This window comes from Pinus tabuliformis, chromosome 2_1 (assembly GCF_031772625.1).
Source record: "Pinus tabuliformis cultivar Carrire ecotype Pingquan chromosome 2_1, CPIR1, whole genome shotgun sequence".
NCBI lineage: Eukaryota > Viridiplantae > Streptophyta > Pinopsida > Pinales > Pinaceae > Pinus > Pinus tabuliformis.
This window is the reverse complement of record NC_142299.1, coordinates 310,279,334-310,295,714: the sequence shown is the minus strand read 5'-3', so window position 1 is coordinate 310,295,714 and position 16,381 is coordinate 310,279,334. Positions and strand designations below refer to the sequence as shown.

General features: G+C 33.7%; 1 protein-coding gene across 1 annotated transcript; it reads right to left on the bottom strand.

Annotated features, from left to right (window-relative positions):
• Positions 1-286: 286 nt before the first annotated feature.
• Positions 287-2,329, bottom strand: LOC149200086 (uncharacterized). Its single transcript, XM_089400844.1, has one exon. The coding sequence runs from the start codon at positions 2,327-2,329 to the stop codon at positions 287-289; it is 2,043 nt and encodes a 680-aa protein (XP_089256970.1).
• Positions 2,330-16,381: the final 14,052 nt, after the last annotated feature.

Genomic DNA, 16,381 nt, shown 5'->3' with positions numbered 1-16,381 from the left:
GCAAAAACGTACATTTCTTCAAATTGATCAATAACTTGTTTTGCTGTAGCTCCTCCAACACTTTACGCACATGTCGGAAGTGTTCTTCTCGTGTCTTACTAAAAATAAGTATGTCGTCTAAATAAACAATTACAAACTTCCCAATATATTCCTTTAGCATCTCATTCATGAGTCTCATGAAGGTGTTGGGCGCATTGCTCAACCCGAACGGCATGACCAGCCATTCATATAAGCCCTCATTGGTTTTAAAAGCTGTCTTCCACTCATCTCCCTCACGTATCCGAATCTAGTGATATCCGCTCTTTAAATCTATCTTAGAAAAGTAAGCTGCCCCACTCAGACAGTCCATCATATCATCCATACGCGGTAACGGAAACCTGTACCGTATGGTGATTTTATTGATGGCCCTGGAATCAGTGCACATCCGCCATTCTCCTCCCTTTTTGGGGGCGAGAACTGTTGGTACAGCACATGGGCTCAAACTCTCCCTGATCAATCCTTTGTCCAATAACTCCTGCACCTGTTTTTTGATTTCTTCATTATCCTTGGGGCTCATTCGATAAGCTGCCTTATTTGGTAAGCTGGCTCCTAGTATGAAATCAATATGGTGACTAATGCTCCGCTTGGGAGGTAACTTATCCCGCAAGTCATCCACTACTATATCTGTAAACTCTTCCAACATCTGTTGTATTTCTATAGGCAAATCTGTGATTTCTGTGTGCAACAAAACTGTCCTTGTCTTTCTGACTACAGCATAATTCATCTCGTTGTTTTCAACCTGCTTTAAAAATTGTTTTCCGCTCATAAGCAACGCCTTAGGTTCATTTACTTCAGCTGCCTCTTTCTCTTCCCTGATAGGCACAAGGGTATGCCTAACCCCATCTTTTTCGAACTTATAACAGTTCAACACCCCATCATGTGTCACTTTTCTGTCATATTGCCAAGGTCTGCCCAACAAGATGTGGCATACGTCCATTGGCATAATGTCGCAAATAATTTTGTCCTTATAACGTCCTATCTGAAATTCCACTTCACTCTGCTCATCCACCAGCAACTGGTGTCCCTTCTGTAGCCATGAAACTCGATATGGACTGGGGTGTTTCAGACGCTTCAGTCCTAACTTCTCCACCATCTCGACTGACACCAAATTGTCAGTACTTCCGCTGTCAATTATCATTTTACAGCACTTACCTTGCGATTTACAAACTGTCCTGAACAGAGCTTTCCGTTGCGTCTGCTCAATACTCTCATCAACTGGCTTCAACAACACCTTATGCAGCACTAAAGCTTCTCCTGTTTCTGGGGCATTTTCTGCCTCTTGAGGAGGTGCTGCTGCTTCCTCCGGTTGCGCCACATATGCGCCTCGCTGTCCAGTTGAATCTGTTTCTGGGCACTCAAAAGAGCGGTGCCCCCACTTGTGGCATCTGTAGCACTGGTAACCAGCTCCCCTTCCACGGCCATTTCCTCTACCACGCTGAAACGATCTGCCACCTCTCGTTCCATCTCCTTTTTCTGTTGTTCCCGAAGTTCTCGAACTGTTGGCTTCCTCACTGTTGCTGGCAGTTCGGCCCCTGCCATAGGATTGGCCTCTTCCTCTGTTAGACCCTCGTCCTCTCCGGGCATTCTGCCTCCGGTTAAGTTTTTCCTCTGCTTTGACCGCGCTCTGGTATGCCTCCTCCATATTGTTGGGAGACAAAATGCTTATTTCATCCAAAATCTCCATCCTCAGCCCATTTACATATCTGGCTGTCCTTTCTGCTGTATCCTCTGTGTATCCTGCTCGCAAATTTACTCGATAAAATTCCTCCGTATACTCTTTCACCGTCAGACCCCTCTGTCTCAAATTCTGAACCTGCCTATGTAACGCAATTTGGTAATCTCTTGGCAGAAATCTGCCCTTCAATTTAGCTACCATCCTCGTCCAAGTCTTTATCGGAGGTTTGTTCAATCTCTTCCTCTCATTCTGGACACTGTCCCACCACAGGGTTGCGTGTCCTTTCAGCTTTGTTGCTGCAAATTTGACCCTACGGTCTTCACTAATTTCCTCGCATTCAAAGTACTTGTCCATCTCGCTAATCCAATCTAATACAACATCAATCGATAAACTGCCATCGTAGGTTGGTAATTCTGGTTTTGGTTTGCTATTTGACAATAATACAGACTTCAATAACTTCACTTCTGGTGAATCACCTTCAGCCCCATCTGCCGCTACTTCCACTTCTTCTTCACTCACATCACCTAACTCTAGATCTCTCCTCCTGCCTGCCTCTACTGCTTCCAATCGGGCAGTAAGAACTCTGAGTTCTTCTCTTAACGCCTCATCTGCCATTCTACGGGCACCTCTGCCTTGTCCTCGTCTACCTATATCCATTTCTCCCAAATCTCTTCAACTCAAACTGCTCTGATACCACTCTGATGGGACCCAGCCCACTTGGCGTAGCTTTTGCGCTTTATATGATATTTGGTTCGTTGACGTGGCGGTGAACTGTTGTCTTTTCCGCGGCTCTGTAGTTGTGGTAGCTGTGCATTGAATGCAAACGTAAATGTGACAGTACCCTGCCTTGGTAAACTATACAACCCTAATCTTCACGTGCCTTCTCGACTCTTCTCTATTTATCGTTCTGTTGGCTCCGAGGGTTTGCGAGCTCTGCGTATGGAAAAATGATGGGTGCGCTGTGCTATGGTTCCTTCGGCTTTGTAATGCAATTTTAGGGCAGTTTACGGTGTTTGAGCTGGTTCTGGTTGTTGGTAATGTTTTCTGGGTTCCTTCGCCTTCTGGTAACGCTGCCTTGTCTGTGGCTGCAAGCACAGGAATATCCGGGAAGCGACTTCAGTTTTTGATACAGGTAAAATGTTTCTCCATGCTTCAATTTTTACTTGCTCCTCGTTCTGGGTCTAACCCCAAATTGTTCCTCCTCTCTTCAGTTGCTCTGTGGCGTACTCTGCTTCAAAAATATGGCTTCTCCTCTCGCGTTCTCCAGGTAAGGGTTTTCTTTTTTTTTTTCGTTATCAGTCTTTATGTAGATTTTAGAGGGTTTCGTCCCTCTGAGCTTTTCTGTGGCTCGAACTCATTCACGCCTGGTTCTTGCAGGTCCTCTCAAGCGACCTGGACGGCGCAAACCCCTGTGTTCAACGACATTTGGTTGCGTATCTTTTGGTAGGCCTGCAACTTGTTCTGTTCTGTTGAATATGGTCACTGTTCGAAGGACGGCCCGTCCAATAGTTGGTTGTCCGGTCACTGTGTGGTCCTCTGTTTGCCGTTGTCGTTCTGAGTTGAGTCCTATGTGTGGAAATGTGGCTTCAACGTAACCCTGTTACAAATCTGTTTCAAACCCTAACCTAGGGTTTTATGCTTGACCTGTATAATTGTAATTTCTGGTTGAATTTTCACTCGCCGTGACTATGTTGGTCTCTGTATATGTGAGGGAACTCGACCCTATCGATTCTAGCTATGAATTGCTATTCTGGACAATGTAAATGAAATTCGTTTTTAATGAAAGAAAGTTATGGTGATTGATACCTGTGATGTCTTCGCTTGTCTTTCGGTTACGTTGCTGGGCATTCAATTTGTTTGCTTGTCTTTCATTTAGTGGCTGTGCGTTGAACGTATTCGCTCATCCGTAATTGTATTGCTGTGCGCTTGTATGTAAGCGTGACTGCTTGTCTTGTGGCCTGGAATTTATTTAAGATTCTCTCTGCTTGTCTACAATTTAACTGTAACTCGTACTTGTACAATAGCCATGACAGTGTGCTTAGTTTATAATAATACAAAGGTATGTTAAATGATGAAAAACATAGGAATGAGAGATCAAAAAATAATTTAGAAAGTAATTTTGATGGACAGTACTTTTCTGGTTTTGAATGCTTGACAATTCTATTAGTAAATTTACTCAACTTATTCTCTTCTGAACTTACTCTTTTCCAGTACATGTATTTTTGGCTTTATAGCCTCTGTCTTCAGTTAAGGCTTACAGTTTGTCTTTATCTGTTACAAAGACAGTTACATAACTTCTGTTTCTATTCGTAACTATAATCATTTTGACATTACAAGACTTGTAGGACAGTTAAGAGTTATTTCTCCTAATTACATAAACTACCTTTTAATCAACAATGAAACTACAGTAATCCTAAACTGGAAAAGTAAAGACATCTAACTGTTGCTGACTTGTAAAATAAAGTAAAAGAAAAATTATTCCCAATAGAACTTTAACAGTTCAGTTCCTCGCTTGTGAACCTGGTTGGAGTCCTTTCTGCCTCATCACTGTGAGCTGGATGCTCCTGCATGAACTATTAAGAATATTCTAAAATATTTCATGGAGATTGAATCTTTACCATTTACCTAACCATTATTAATAATTAAATTAAAATTCTAAAAATCTAACATAAATGCTTCATAATTATTTAATTTTTAAATAAATTTTAAAAATGAAAATTTATTATTAATATATAAATAAATTTAATATTTCAATATTTTATTGTTAAATAATTTCAAATTAAATAAATGAAAAATTATTTTCATTATTTTAAATTTATTAAAAAGATATATTAACCTTTTATAATATTTATTCCCTCTACTCATATTATTATACTATAATAGAATATATTATTATATTATTATAATATTTATTCCCTATGGGCATATTATTATATTTTTATAAAAAAAATTAATTATAAAAAAATAAATTATTATAATCTTATAATATTCTCTTTTACCTTTATAGATAATATCATATTATAATTTTGAAAAAGAAAATCCAATTCTTATAATTTGTAAATTACTATAATATAATATTCCATTTTAGTATAATATTGTCATATTCCTCCTCTAAATTATTGTCATTTTATATATTTTCCTATATTCATATAATTACATGACATTATCATAATTTTATTAAAAAACACTCATTCATAAAATATTTAAATTTTATAATATTTTCTTTTACATATATATATATATATTATAATAATAATAATAATACTATTATATATATATATATATATATATATATATTTATCAATTAGGTTTCTATCAAGGACAATACATTAGTCATAATGTCAATAATCTCTCTGTAAGTGCCAACTCAATTGGGTGCTCCTTGTGCTTAACTATCATAGGAAGCTCCTCTACCAAATCATGTGTGCCATAAAATCCTCTCATGTAATGGTTTTAGTTAGCTGACTATTTGCCATGGAGAATGAAGAATGCAAAGAACTCAAATCCATACCAAGTTTCTCACCCTACAACTTCAATTCTTGGAGGGCCATCTGAGTGCTCTTAAGGGATTCTTAGGAAATCTCAAGCTCATGAGTAAGTCTATAAACTTCCTCCTATTTCCCTACTAGCGCATCATGATATTCCTCAACAAGCACAAGTATGTTATCTCTCTGAAAGGAGGTGTAGGTAGTTGGATTTCATCTCTACCAATGCCTTCCTAAGAGTTTGAAAATCTGCAAGTGAAGGCTCTCTTGCCAAACCATCATGTGTCATTGCACTTCTCCAACAATAATCTACCACCATTGCCTATGTATCATCAAAATGCCTCAAGGAAGCAACAATCATGTCTTCACCTACCTTCAACTTTCTTGCCGAATGATGGGACTCATGGATACCATCACCATGCTTCCCAAATTCAACCTCCTCTATGTATCCCTCCATGCCTAACTCTTGATAAATTGTATCAGCATCCAAATCTTTGACATGATTACGTGCCAACACATCTAAATCATAGTTACTAGTGTTATCAACCCAATAGGATGGTTCTAATGGAGTGCTAAAAGTTTTTTTTTCAACCTCGTTGCACACATCCTCAACATGAACCAATGCATGCACATCCAAGAAGTCGTTCATTTCTTCATATTTGATCTCATCTCTTTTCTTCCCAATTGATAATGGTGGTATAAACCATTTAGGATGCTTTAATAATGTTGTTAAATTCCTTTGATATCCCCGCATAACCTGCAAAAGTTCCTTTATTAGTTCTTGACTTTTCCTCATCTTTCAAGGATGGAGTGGGTTATTTTCGTTGGTGAATTTGGAAATCATCAATTCATAGTCAAAAGATTCCCATCAAACCCACCAACTATCCAAGAACATGCTCTGATGCCATTATAACGTTCCCAAACTAGAGTTCAAGAAAGGTTATAATATTCCAAACAACTTCAATCAAATGTTTCCAAAAATATTTGAAAATTTCTTTGCAACTTTCTACAAACATTTTTTGTCCTTATTCTCGAAAATACTTTCAATAGATAACACAAAACCTTTTTTAAACAAATTGATAGCAAACTTTGAAGAAAAAATTCAGTGAATAACTGAGGCAAAAATATGTTTTTTAATTGAGAGAAAAATTCATTGTTTATAATGCCATTTAAGACTAACACTTAGAACAAGCTCCATGCTAATACGGATTATAAACTTTAATGTTGATGACTTGGTAATTACTCTTTTATGCTCAGGGTCAATTCGACCTCTTGGAGAGTAAATTTTGTTGTCCTAAAATAGGTTACTACAAGGTTCCTTTTCCAAAGATAATTCAATTTGGTCTAAATGTGAAAGGAATGTGACCTCAAGATAATTATAAGACCACTGGAGTTATATAAACTTCTCATCTAAATCTTAGTTGTAAATGCATGAAAAAGAGGTCCTTCTCCTTTGGAAAACACGACCTATTTAGGTGAATGATGCTTCAAGCTTTGGTACATGGAACTTGGTCACAAATATTAAAGAATATGGCTCTTCCTTTGACAAAACAACCTTTGGAATATTCTTAGATAATTTCTACACAATTTTTGGTGCATAAGGATCTACTCACCCTATGGAAAAATTATGGTGTTGGTGGCTTATGAAATTTGGCCTCCTCTCATAAATGGTTTGGCATTCTTCCTTATAGACTCTTGGTCACAAGATAAATGAAAGTCCTCGTCCTCCTTGGTATTTAAATTCTGAAAGTGATTTCCAACAATCTAAATGTTGTGATGCAAAGGATAAATTCAATTCAACCGTTCGAAATTTGAGAAGCTTAGTAACATAACAAAATACAATTCAACCCTCCTTGTGATCAAGAATTCAGCCCTTAGAAGATTTGACAAATAGTATGATATCTGGAAATTGGAATTTGGCACCAGGAAAAATAATAATCCAGTCCTATGTGATGACAGGAACTATAATTCAACCTCCTCTATAATAATCACTATAAATGCTCTCTCAAACTCATCCTCCAATTCTAAGTGCAAACAACCAACTCGAACACATGTTTATGGACTGGAATCTTAAGGAAGAATGCTTGTATTGAGAACCTTGGCTTGAGCACTGAAGCTCGACCTTCTTCACAAATGAACTTCGAACTCGCTCGAGACAATAAAATCCATGTTTCCTTGCAAAATCAAAGAGTAAAAGAATCCCTACAACAACTTGATTAAATCTTCAGAAACAAGCACTAGGAAAAGATACGACTAGGGTGGCAGTATTGTCCACCGAAGAAGCAGAAATGGTATCTAGGGTGGCAAGAGATCCAACAAAACTAGGGTGAGGATTTTGCTTGAAACCCTCAAGACTAACAATGAGAAATGATTAGATATAATGAATAGTAAAAGGATCTGCATCCTCCTTTTATAAGATGTCAATGAGTTCTCCCCAAAGATTCTAGACTCCTTCTTAATATTATTTTATTGGTGGGGGCCACTATGCACTAAGTGACTTTTTGCCGCATTTTCTAATAAAATAATATTTTTCGCCCCTTTTCTAATAAAATACTATTTTCTGCCATTTTATAATAAAATATTATTTTCTGCCAAGATAATATTTGCCTCTCTTTTCTAATAAAAATAATATCTGGCCCCTTTTAATTAATATCATCAAAATCAAACAAACTTCTTAGTAACTTCCACACTCACAAAATCAGGGACATTACAAGTGTTGAGTGGTGTTTCTACTACTAAAAATGAGGCTATGAATTTCCTTAGGTACTGTGTCACCCCAATGAAACTCCTAACTTCAGAAACATTAGTAGGTACCGTCCATTTCATGATGGCCTCCATCTTGGTAGGATCTATCTTCAGCTCTCCTGAGCCTATCAAATACCCCAAATACACCAAATACTACTATCCAAACTCTTCTTGAGGTTTTCTAGTAGTTGGTGCTTATGCATCAAATTTGATGTGTGTTCCTCCTAGGGAGCATTGTATACCAATATATCATCAAAATAGGAAATAACAAATGAATCTATAAAAGGGCACAGTACATCATTCATTAATCTCATAAACATAGATCGTGCATTACATAGGCCAAATGGCATGAATAACCACACATACAAAAATTTCCTGGTTTTGAAGGTGGTCATCCATGTATCTTCTTCTCTGACTCAAACCCAGTGGTATCCAAAATTTAAATTCCATCTTAGTGAAGTATTTTTCTTGTTGTAACTGATCCAATAGATCATCTTTCTTGGGAAGGGGGTACTTGTTCTTGAGCATGAATTTTTCAATGCCTTGTAATCTATACACATTTGCCAATTCCCAACCTTCTTTGGCACAATGACAATGGGTGACCCACATGGTGATGTAATTGGTAAAATGATACCTTGTTCTAGTAGCTATTGCAATTGTTTCTTAATCTCACTTACTTCTATAAAATTACTGTTTGTACAACCCAATGTTTGACAATGGGGAGTTCGGAAACAACTAGATCCCATGCTCTACTTCCCTCGTAGATGGTAACCCTTTAGGCTCCTAGAACACGTCCCTATATGAATGTAGCAACTCTTTGAGTTTTTGTTTCTATTTCTTAGTACACCCTCGAGGGGTTCCCTACCTCTTACTGATTCTTCTACATACTAATTTTCACTTTAAAACAATAAAACATACTTCTTGCTAGAACTCGCCAATTTCTTAGCTTGGTTGAAACTTACCAGTGAATTTTTTTACTTTCTTTTGTGCATGTTGATGGTGAATGATTTTCCATCCTTTACGAGTTGATATTGGTTGGCTCTCCACATGAATATTGAATCTCGTATATACATGTAGGGACTCTGAAACATGACTCTACATAGATAAACGGGAACAATAAAATTTCTACTTCATCAATATAATCAACATTAATAACAAATCTAATTTTACACTATTTTTTTACCTTCAACTCTGCATCTTTATTTACCCATCCCAATGGATATGGACTTGGATGATCATGAAATTTCAACCCCAACTTCTTGAACAACGTTACTACAATGAGATTTGCCTGCAATCTTGAGTCAAACATAACATAAATCTTTGTCTTCTTTACCTATATCTTTATATGAAAGAGTTTGGTCATTTCTTTCTCTTCCTGTTGCTAAAGGCTACTCAAATTCACCTCCTTTTGCACTGATGTATATATTATCTTCTTATCCTCATCTAACCTACTTTCAACTTGGTTGCTTGAATTAGTGGCCATGCGATTCTTCTTATTATTGTCTTTCGTTTTGTTCTTGCGTTTAAGCTTTGGATGCAACTTCCAATACTTCTACTCTATATGACTGTCAATGTTGCAGTGGTTGTTGTGATATTTACACTGATGTGTCATGGGTACCTATTTTTATCTTTTCCCCTTATGCTTCTTCTTCCCTTCCTTTTAAGCACATTGTTGGTCCTTTTACTTCAATCCACTTGATTTAACTTTCTTTTGTCTTATGTTCTCCAGGTAATATGCCTATACACATGCCTTGTCCATCGATATGGAATTGAAAAACATCACTTGTTTAAGAAAATGAATATGTCGAGCCCCCAAATACTTGAGGAGTAAATTTGGGTTCTTTGGGCAGATACCTAGGATTATGGCCATCTTTTTGAACTCTGTGGTGTACTCCTACATGCTTTGCCGCTACTTTTTGCTGAAGTAATGACACAAGTCCACTCATCCTTTACATACCTAATAGGGTAAAATTGTGGATTTATGATGGTTTTGAAGTCCTCCCACTTATTCATTGGAGGCTCTCCCTCCAACCTCAAGGTATCTATGTGGATTTCCCACAAAGTTAGGGAATGACCCTCTAAATTCAGCTGCATAAATGAAATATTTTCTTCCTCATCTATATGATGAACACTAAAATACACATGTCGTTGCTTCAACCAATGATTTAGCTTCAGAGCGTTGATCTAGCCCTTGTACAAATTGATATGAACCTTCACTTCCATTTTGAATAAGCATTGTGAATGACTCATGGAAATCAAACTAGGTTTTATCTTTTTTTGGTCATTTCTTCGATTGGTTCTCCATTTCTTCTCGATCACTTGATCTCCCCTCTAATTCGTCCTTTCATTAGAACCCCCATATTCTTAGAATATCTTAGGCTTATTGCTTAGGACCATCATATTGAGATTTATGTTACGATTTATATTCATGACTTTTTGTTCTAGCTACAAAAACCCTCTCACGTCTGCAGGATCACAAGGGTTATTAATAGATTCATTGACCATGATTAGGGTTTTAGGACTTTTGGCCCAGCTGATATAGATCCCCTAATTATATCCACAATATAACCAAAGAAAACTTTTCTGATACCAATATTATCTGTAAATTTCCATGGATATTTCACTGGACAATTCGTCACAACATATCAAATAAAATTATATTAAAATTTTGAAATTCTACACTATCACAATTTTATTTCTCTTTAGATTTATAGATTTGTAGATTACTATTGATAACATATATATGTGAATTAAATTATATATAAAATAGAGAAAAGTGAAATAAAACCTCACACACATTTGATAGAAGATATGACCTCGCAAATCCTTTCGAGAGAAAGAACCAGTTGGAAGGTGAAGTTTCTTTGCTCTCTTTCTATCAATAGAAAATGTTTCTGAGTACAAAAAAGTATGGCCTATGTTCGGTGGGCTACCACAATACACAAATCCTCTTTGTGTGCTCTATCTTCTATCTCCTACGAACCAAATATATAATTAAAATATAATTAATCTGATTCTTTTTATAACAAATTACTTTTTTATTTGTTTAACAATTAGATTACAATATATAAAATTAATATTAAAAAATTAATTTATTGTTTTAAATATTTTGATTTTATTTTTATGTATTCAATTAATTCTAAACTTATTGTGTAATAATTATCAATCTCTATAAACCCTCTCAAAACTTTGTTCCTAAAAAATGATGTCAACATAACAATAACGTCCATAAAGAACCATATGAACCACCTACATTCAGTTGTTAAACATCCATTAAGTCATTGTAGTTGCAAATAATAAATACATTGAGCTCTTGAACATCCACTAAGTCACTGCAATTGCTAGTGATAAATCAAGCGAGGCCCAAAAGTTTACTTAAATCCAATGTTAGGGAACAATAGTCCTCGTCCTATTGGAACTTTTATATCTATATCACTACCGACTAAAACATAAATAAGGTTTAATGAAATTAAGTTATTTAAATTTGATAAAGTTTTTAGATTAATCATATTTCAAGATGTTGGTTGACGTTTCAAACCAATTAATGTGGTTTATCCTTAGGACAAAGGTGAAAAAATCAGTCTATCAACTTGTTTAAATATTAGAGATAGCATTTAGAGGAATAAAATATTTTAATTAAACATTTTTGAATGTTTGATAAGGGAATAGATCAATATATTAATATATAAAAATAAATACTAATCATTTATTTGAAAATATATTATGTTATAAAAATTTAAAAAATTCAAAAGTTCAAAATTATATTAATAAACATTTAATCAATTATTTAATGGAAAAAGGACGACAAGGAAAATGGTAAAGAAAACAGAAAAAATAAAGAAAAATGAGAAAAAAGGGAATAAACTTAATATTAAATAATTTTATTAGAAAGCCAAAATAATATTAAATTATTACAATATTATATTAAATAATTAATTAATTAATTAAAAAAAATAGGGAGGAAGGAAACACTCAAGAAAAGAGAGCAGGAATCCAACTCCTACTCAATTTCCAACCATCGTCTCTATTGAGATTAACAACATGTTTTTCAATTTCGATGGCTGCCCTTAACTTCCTACGATGGAAGTGATCATTCTTGGCGATCACATAGGAGTTCTCAATGCAAACATGGTTTTTAGATTTCTCATCTTGTTCAACTATAGCTGAAGAGCGAGAATGATTGTGTTTAATGTTGGTTGCATGCTCTTGAATTCTTTGCTTAATGGAGTGACCCGTTTCCACAATGTAAGGAATCCCACAAGAGCACGCGTTAGAGTAAACCCCTTTGTCAATAGGGTCCTTAATAGATCTAAGGGAATTTCTAATGGCATTAAGGGGTTTGAAAATAGCGGAAACATTATTCTTTTTAAGTATAAGAGAAGTGGTCCCTGGATGAACGGAACTTGGACATTGGAAACTGTTCATCACGGGCTTTTTTATTCTAGATTCCTTATTGGCTCTTTGAAAAGCTCCGAGACTGTGCTTCTTGTTGTATCCATTATTTTGAAAGTATTTCAGAAGATGAGATTTCTCTTCATCCAATTGATTTTCATCAGAATTCCTTAAAGCACGAGTAGCTAGTGTGTTAAGAACTCCAAATTTTTGGAACGAAAAATAGTGAGAACTAGTATGAAGATATTGCTTTTTATGAAATTTTAGTTTTAAAATCATTATACACCACAAAAGTCTAAAATTAAATTATTTGTATTTGTTTTAAACCTTCTAATTAACTTTTTACACGACATTGGATAAGTTACATATTAAAAAAAATGTGTTAAGAAAAAACTTACTTAAATAATATATATATCATTTAAGTAGCTTTTATATATATATAATATCACATTAATATAAATATTAAAATTTCATGTTTTAAAAAAAATATTACATATAAAATATTTAAAAGTTTTAAAAAAGTAGAAGTATTTTTAATAAAACATTACCTATTAGATGACATTCTTATTCATAGTATAGATGTGTTCATTTAGTAGCCCACATAATCATATTTTAAAACTAAATAAAAATGACGTGTTTTGCAAAGAAATATTGCATATAAAAATTATTTGAATTTTTATTTTAGAAAAAAAAAAAACAAACATTTTTTATAATGTGTAATTATATTTTAAAACTAAATAAAAGTTATGTGTTTGAAAAGAAATATTGCATATAAAAATTAAATCAATAAATATTTTAGATAATATATTACATATTAATAGTTTTATTTGTTTCTAATAAATCTGGGTTAATTTATAAGCGTAGTGTAGTGTTTTATTTTTTTAATTTATTGATGACTAGTTTTTATCTTTTTTATGGTAGGTAAGATTTATGGGGGATTTCAACCGTCGACCTATCATATGGAGTGCCTTAACAATGCACCTATTCACTATCAATCCAAAGCCCCATAAGCGATAAATAGTTTTTATCAATATTAAGAAATATATAATTTTATTATTATCTTTATTTATATATAGAGAGAAATTGATTGTTATTATTTTTTAAATTAAAATACATTAAATAAATTTATAAATGGGAAAAAAATTATATTTATTTTTAAAAATTAAAATAATATTTTATGTTGTTGTTTCTAGAATTCTCTAACTATTATATATGTGTTTGTCACCCTTAAAAACACATTTTACGTAATTATTAACAATGAAATTCTAACTATTATATATGTGTTTGTAACCATTAAAAACACATTTTACGTAATTATTATCACAATTTCATTGATAATAATACAATGATGTTATGTAATTTGTTTTTAAAAACTCTATTTATCATTTTTGAAAATACATAATTAGAAATTAAATATTTATCCATATTAATTTAAATCTATTTTCATTTAATAAAGACATTTTATAAAAGTTCACGATTTAAAAGGAGTTTTTACAGAGAGATGAGGGGTTTTAGATGAATTAAACTAATTTCTAATGGATCTTAAATATTGGATGTTAAATATTGGTATGGTTATTTTAACATAGTTTATAGGTAAAAGAATCATTTTTTTTAATTATATATTTAACTTTTTACACTATGAATTAGAAGTATTAAAAGTAATGATTAAATAATAATAATAACAATTTATTTTGTGTGGTATAGATTTGTTAAATATTATTTAGTTATTTTTCAATGACTTAATGTAAAGAACAAGAAACAATGAATTAAAAGAATTTGATTTACAAAGTCTTCTTAATTAGTTTTTCACTTATTTATTTTAAATTTAGCTATATTTAAATTAAAGTTTAAATAACATGAATTAGCTATTATATAATTCTTGTTTTTATACAATTATACTATAATAATCTCAATTTTAGAAGAAAAAAAATCTCAATTGATCAAATACATGTTACTATGAAAAATCACGGGGTCAATTTTCCTTCACACTCTTAGGGTTAAGCTCTGATATGAACCCATAGATCTTAACCACATCCCTGGGAAAAAAAAACATTTAAGTTACTATAACCTAGTTATGTTGTAAGGCGTTCCCTTTGAGAAGAACTCCCCTCCCATGCCACTTGTGTTGTTTTGAACCAATGATTTTGGTGTTAGGAAATTGAGTTATCGCCTACTCTCTAATCATAATAATGGTTATAAACATTTCATATGGTTAAGCCATACATTTTATGATGTGGCATGGGTCTCCTGGATTTACGTCCCACAAGTGTTTAGATTTTTGGCTGTCGAGAACCATTCCCCATATGCCGTGTATGGATTGGAGTGATTAAAACCCTAACTGATGTCATTGTTTGTCTTATTTCTATCTTGCTTCTGATAGCTTGCATGTTTTCTACTTGTGGGCATGGTTCATTGGAGGAACTGAAAAATCCTTACATTTACTAATTTCACTTCACATCCGACACAAATCTACTATCATTCTTTCAATATCCTTTTAGAAATAGATTCGACATACAACAATGGTTTTGTTGTAGAAAGCAATTAAGCCCCATCGTTGAAACCCTAAGAGTTTGATATTGTTGATGAAGTGTGTGGGTTTATACATCACAATCAATAGAATCTAATACAAGTAGTTTAATGGTGTACTTCTTTTGAAAGTTTATGAGAGGATTTGAGTCGACACGTTGAATTCATTATTATGCTGGTTTAAATTTGCAAGCACACTATTGTTAGCTATCTCATTTGAGTTTTCCTCAAATTTTTCAGGCGTGTTATAGTTAGCTATGTCACTTGGGTTTTCCTCTGGCTCGGGGGATTCATTTAAGGAAATGCAATGGTCTTTTGGTTAAGTCACATTTAGTTTGGTCTCTAGTTATGTCTTCTATTAATTTTATGCTTCCGTAAGGTTCCAAGGCTTGAGGATTATTCTATTTTATTGGCATTTCAATTTGGTTTTTTTCATTTGCAGTTCTACTACCTCAGGGAGTTCATCCACAGGTTAACCCCTTCCGAGTGTTGTTTTCTAGTAATCACTATAATTAATTTCTTAGTTCTAATAGGTTCTAAAGAAGGAGGATTTCTGTGTAATTTGGAGGTTTTTAAGGATAAATATGGGAAAGAGGAAGTCATCTAAGAAACCAAAGGTGAAGAAAAAGAAGGAAAATCTTAGTACAACCTTCAGTCTCCCTTTCTGCAACCAAGAGAGTAGTGTAGAGTGTCGCATGTGAGTATCTCCCATTTTTCTTTCACATTCAAACCCTAAACCCACGCAAAGTAGGTTTTGGACATTAGCCTGGTTAAAAAAATGGCTAATATTTTTACTTTTTTTGGGTTTTCATTGATTAACCTAGAATGATCATAGTGGTCGTCCAATTGGATAAAAAGATCAATTAATATTTGAAGATGCGAAATTGTTACCCTTCCTATATACCCTATGAAACTGTTGAATTAGGAAGCCCAATTAGACTTAATTTTCTCTTGTATATTTTTGTTGGGAAGTTTAAAAACAAAGAAGTCGATTCTCTATCTCGAATTAGATTTTTTACTTTTTATGATTTTATGACAAAATGTATGAAGAGCCCATTGTTTCAGCTTTCTCAGGAGGTTTTCCTTTCTAAAAATTTACATGTTGTGTAGATTTCTACAGATTGAACTTCAAAATGCATAAGGGGAGTTCTAACTCATAAAGATCAATGGATCACCCAAATCTAAATGTGTTGGCACATGATATGTGCATTAAACAATACTATGACAATACACAATGATATTTGTTTCATTGATGGTTGATGGTAATTGAAAGCATTGAGTGACCCCATTGATGTGTAAGCTTTCTAAGCCATATATTTTAGTGTTTGGGTTGTGATATGCCTTTTTCTGTAGTAGTGTAGTTAGATAAGCTAAATAGCGATATTTATAGAGGTTTGAATTATTGAACAAAGGTTGGCCTTGTTGAATTGGCAAAGGATTTTCATACTCAATAGAGTAATGAACACTCTATGGATGTCTCAATAATTTTAATGTCTGAATTTGTTTGCAGGTATTGTGA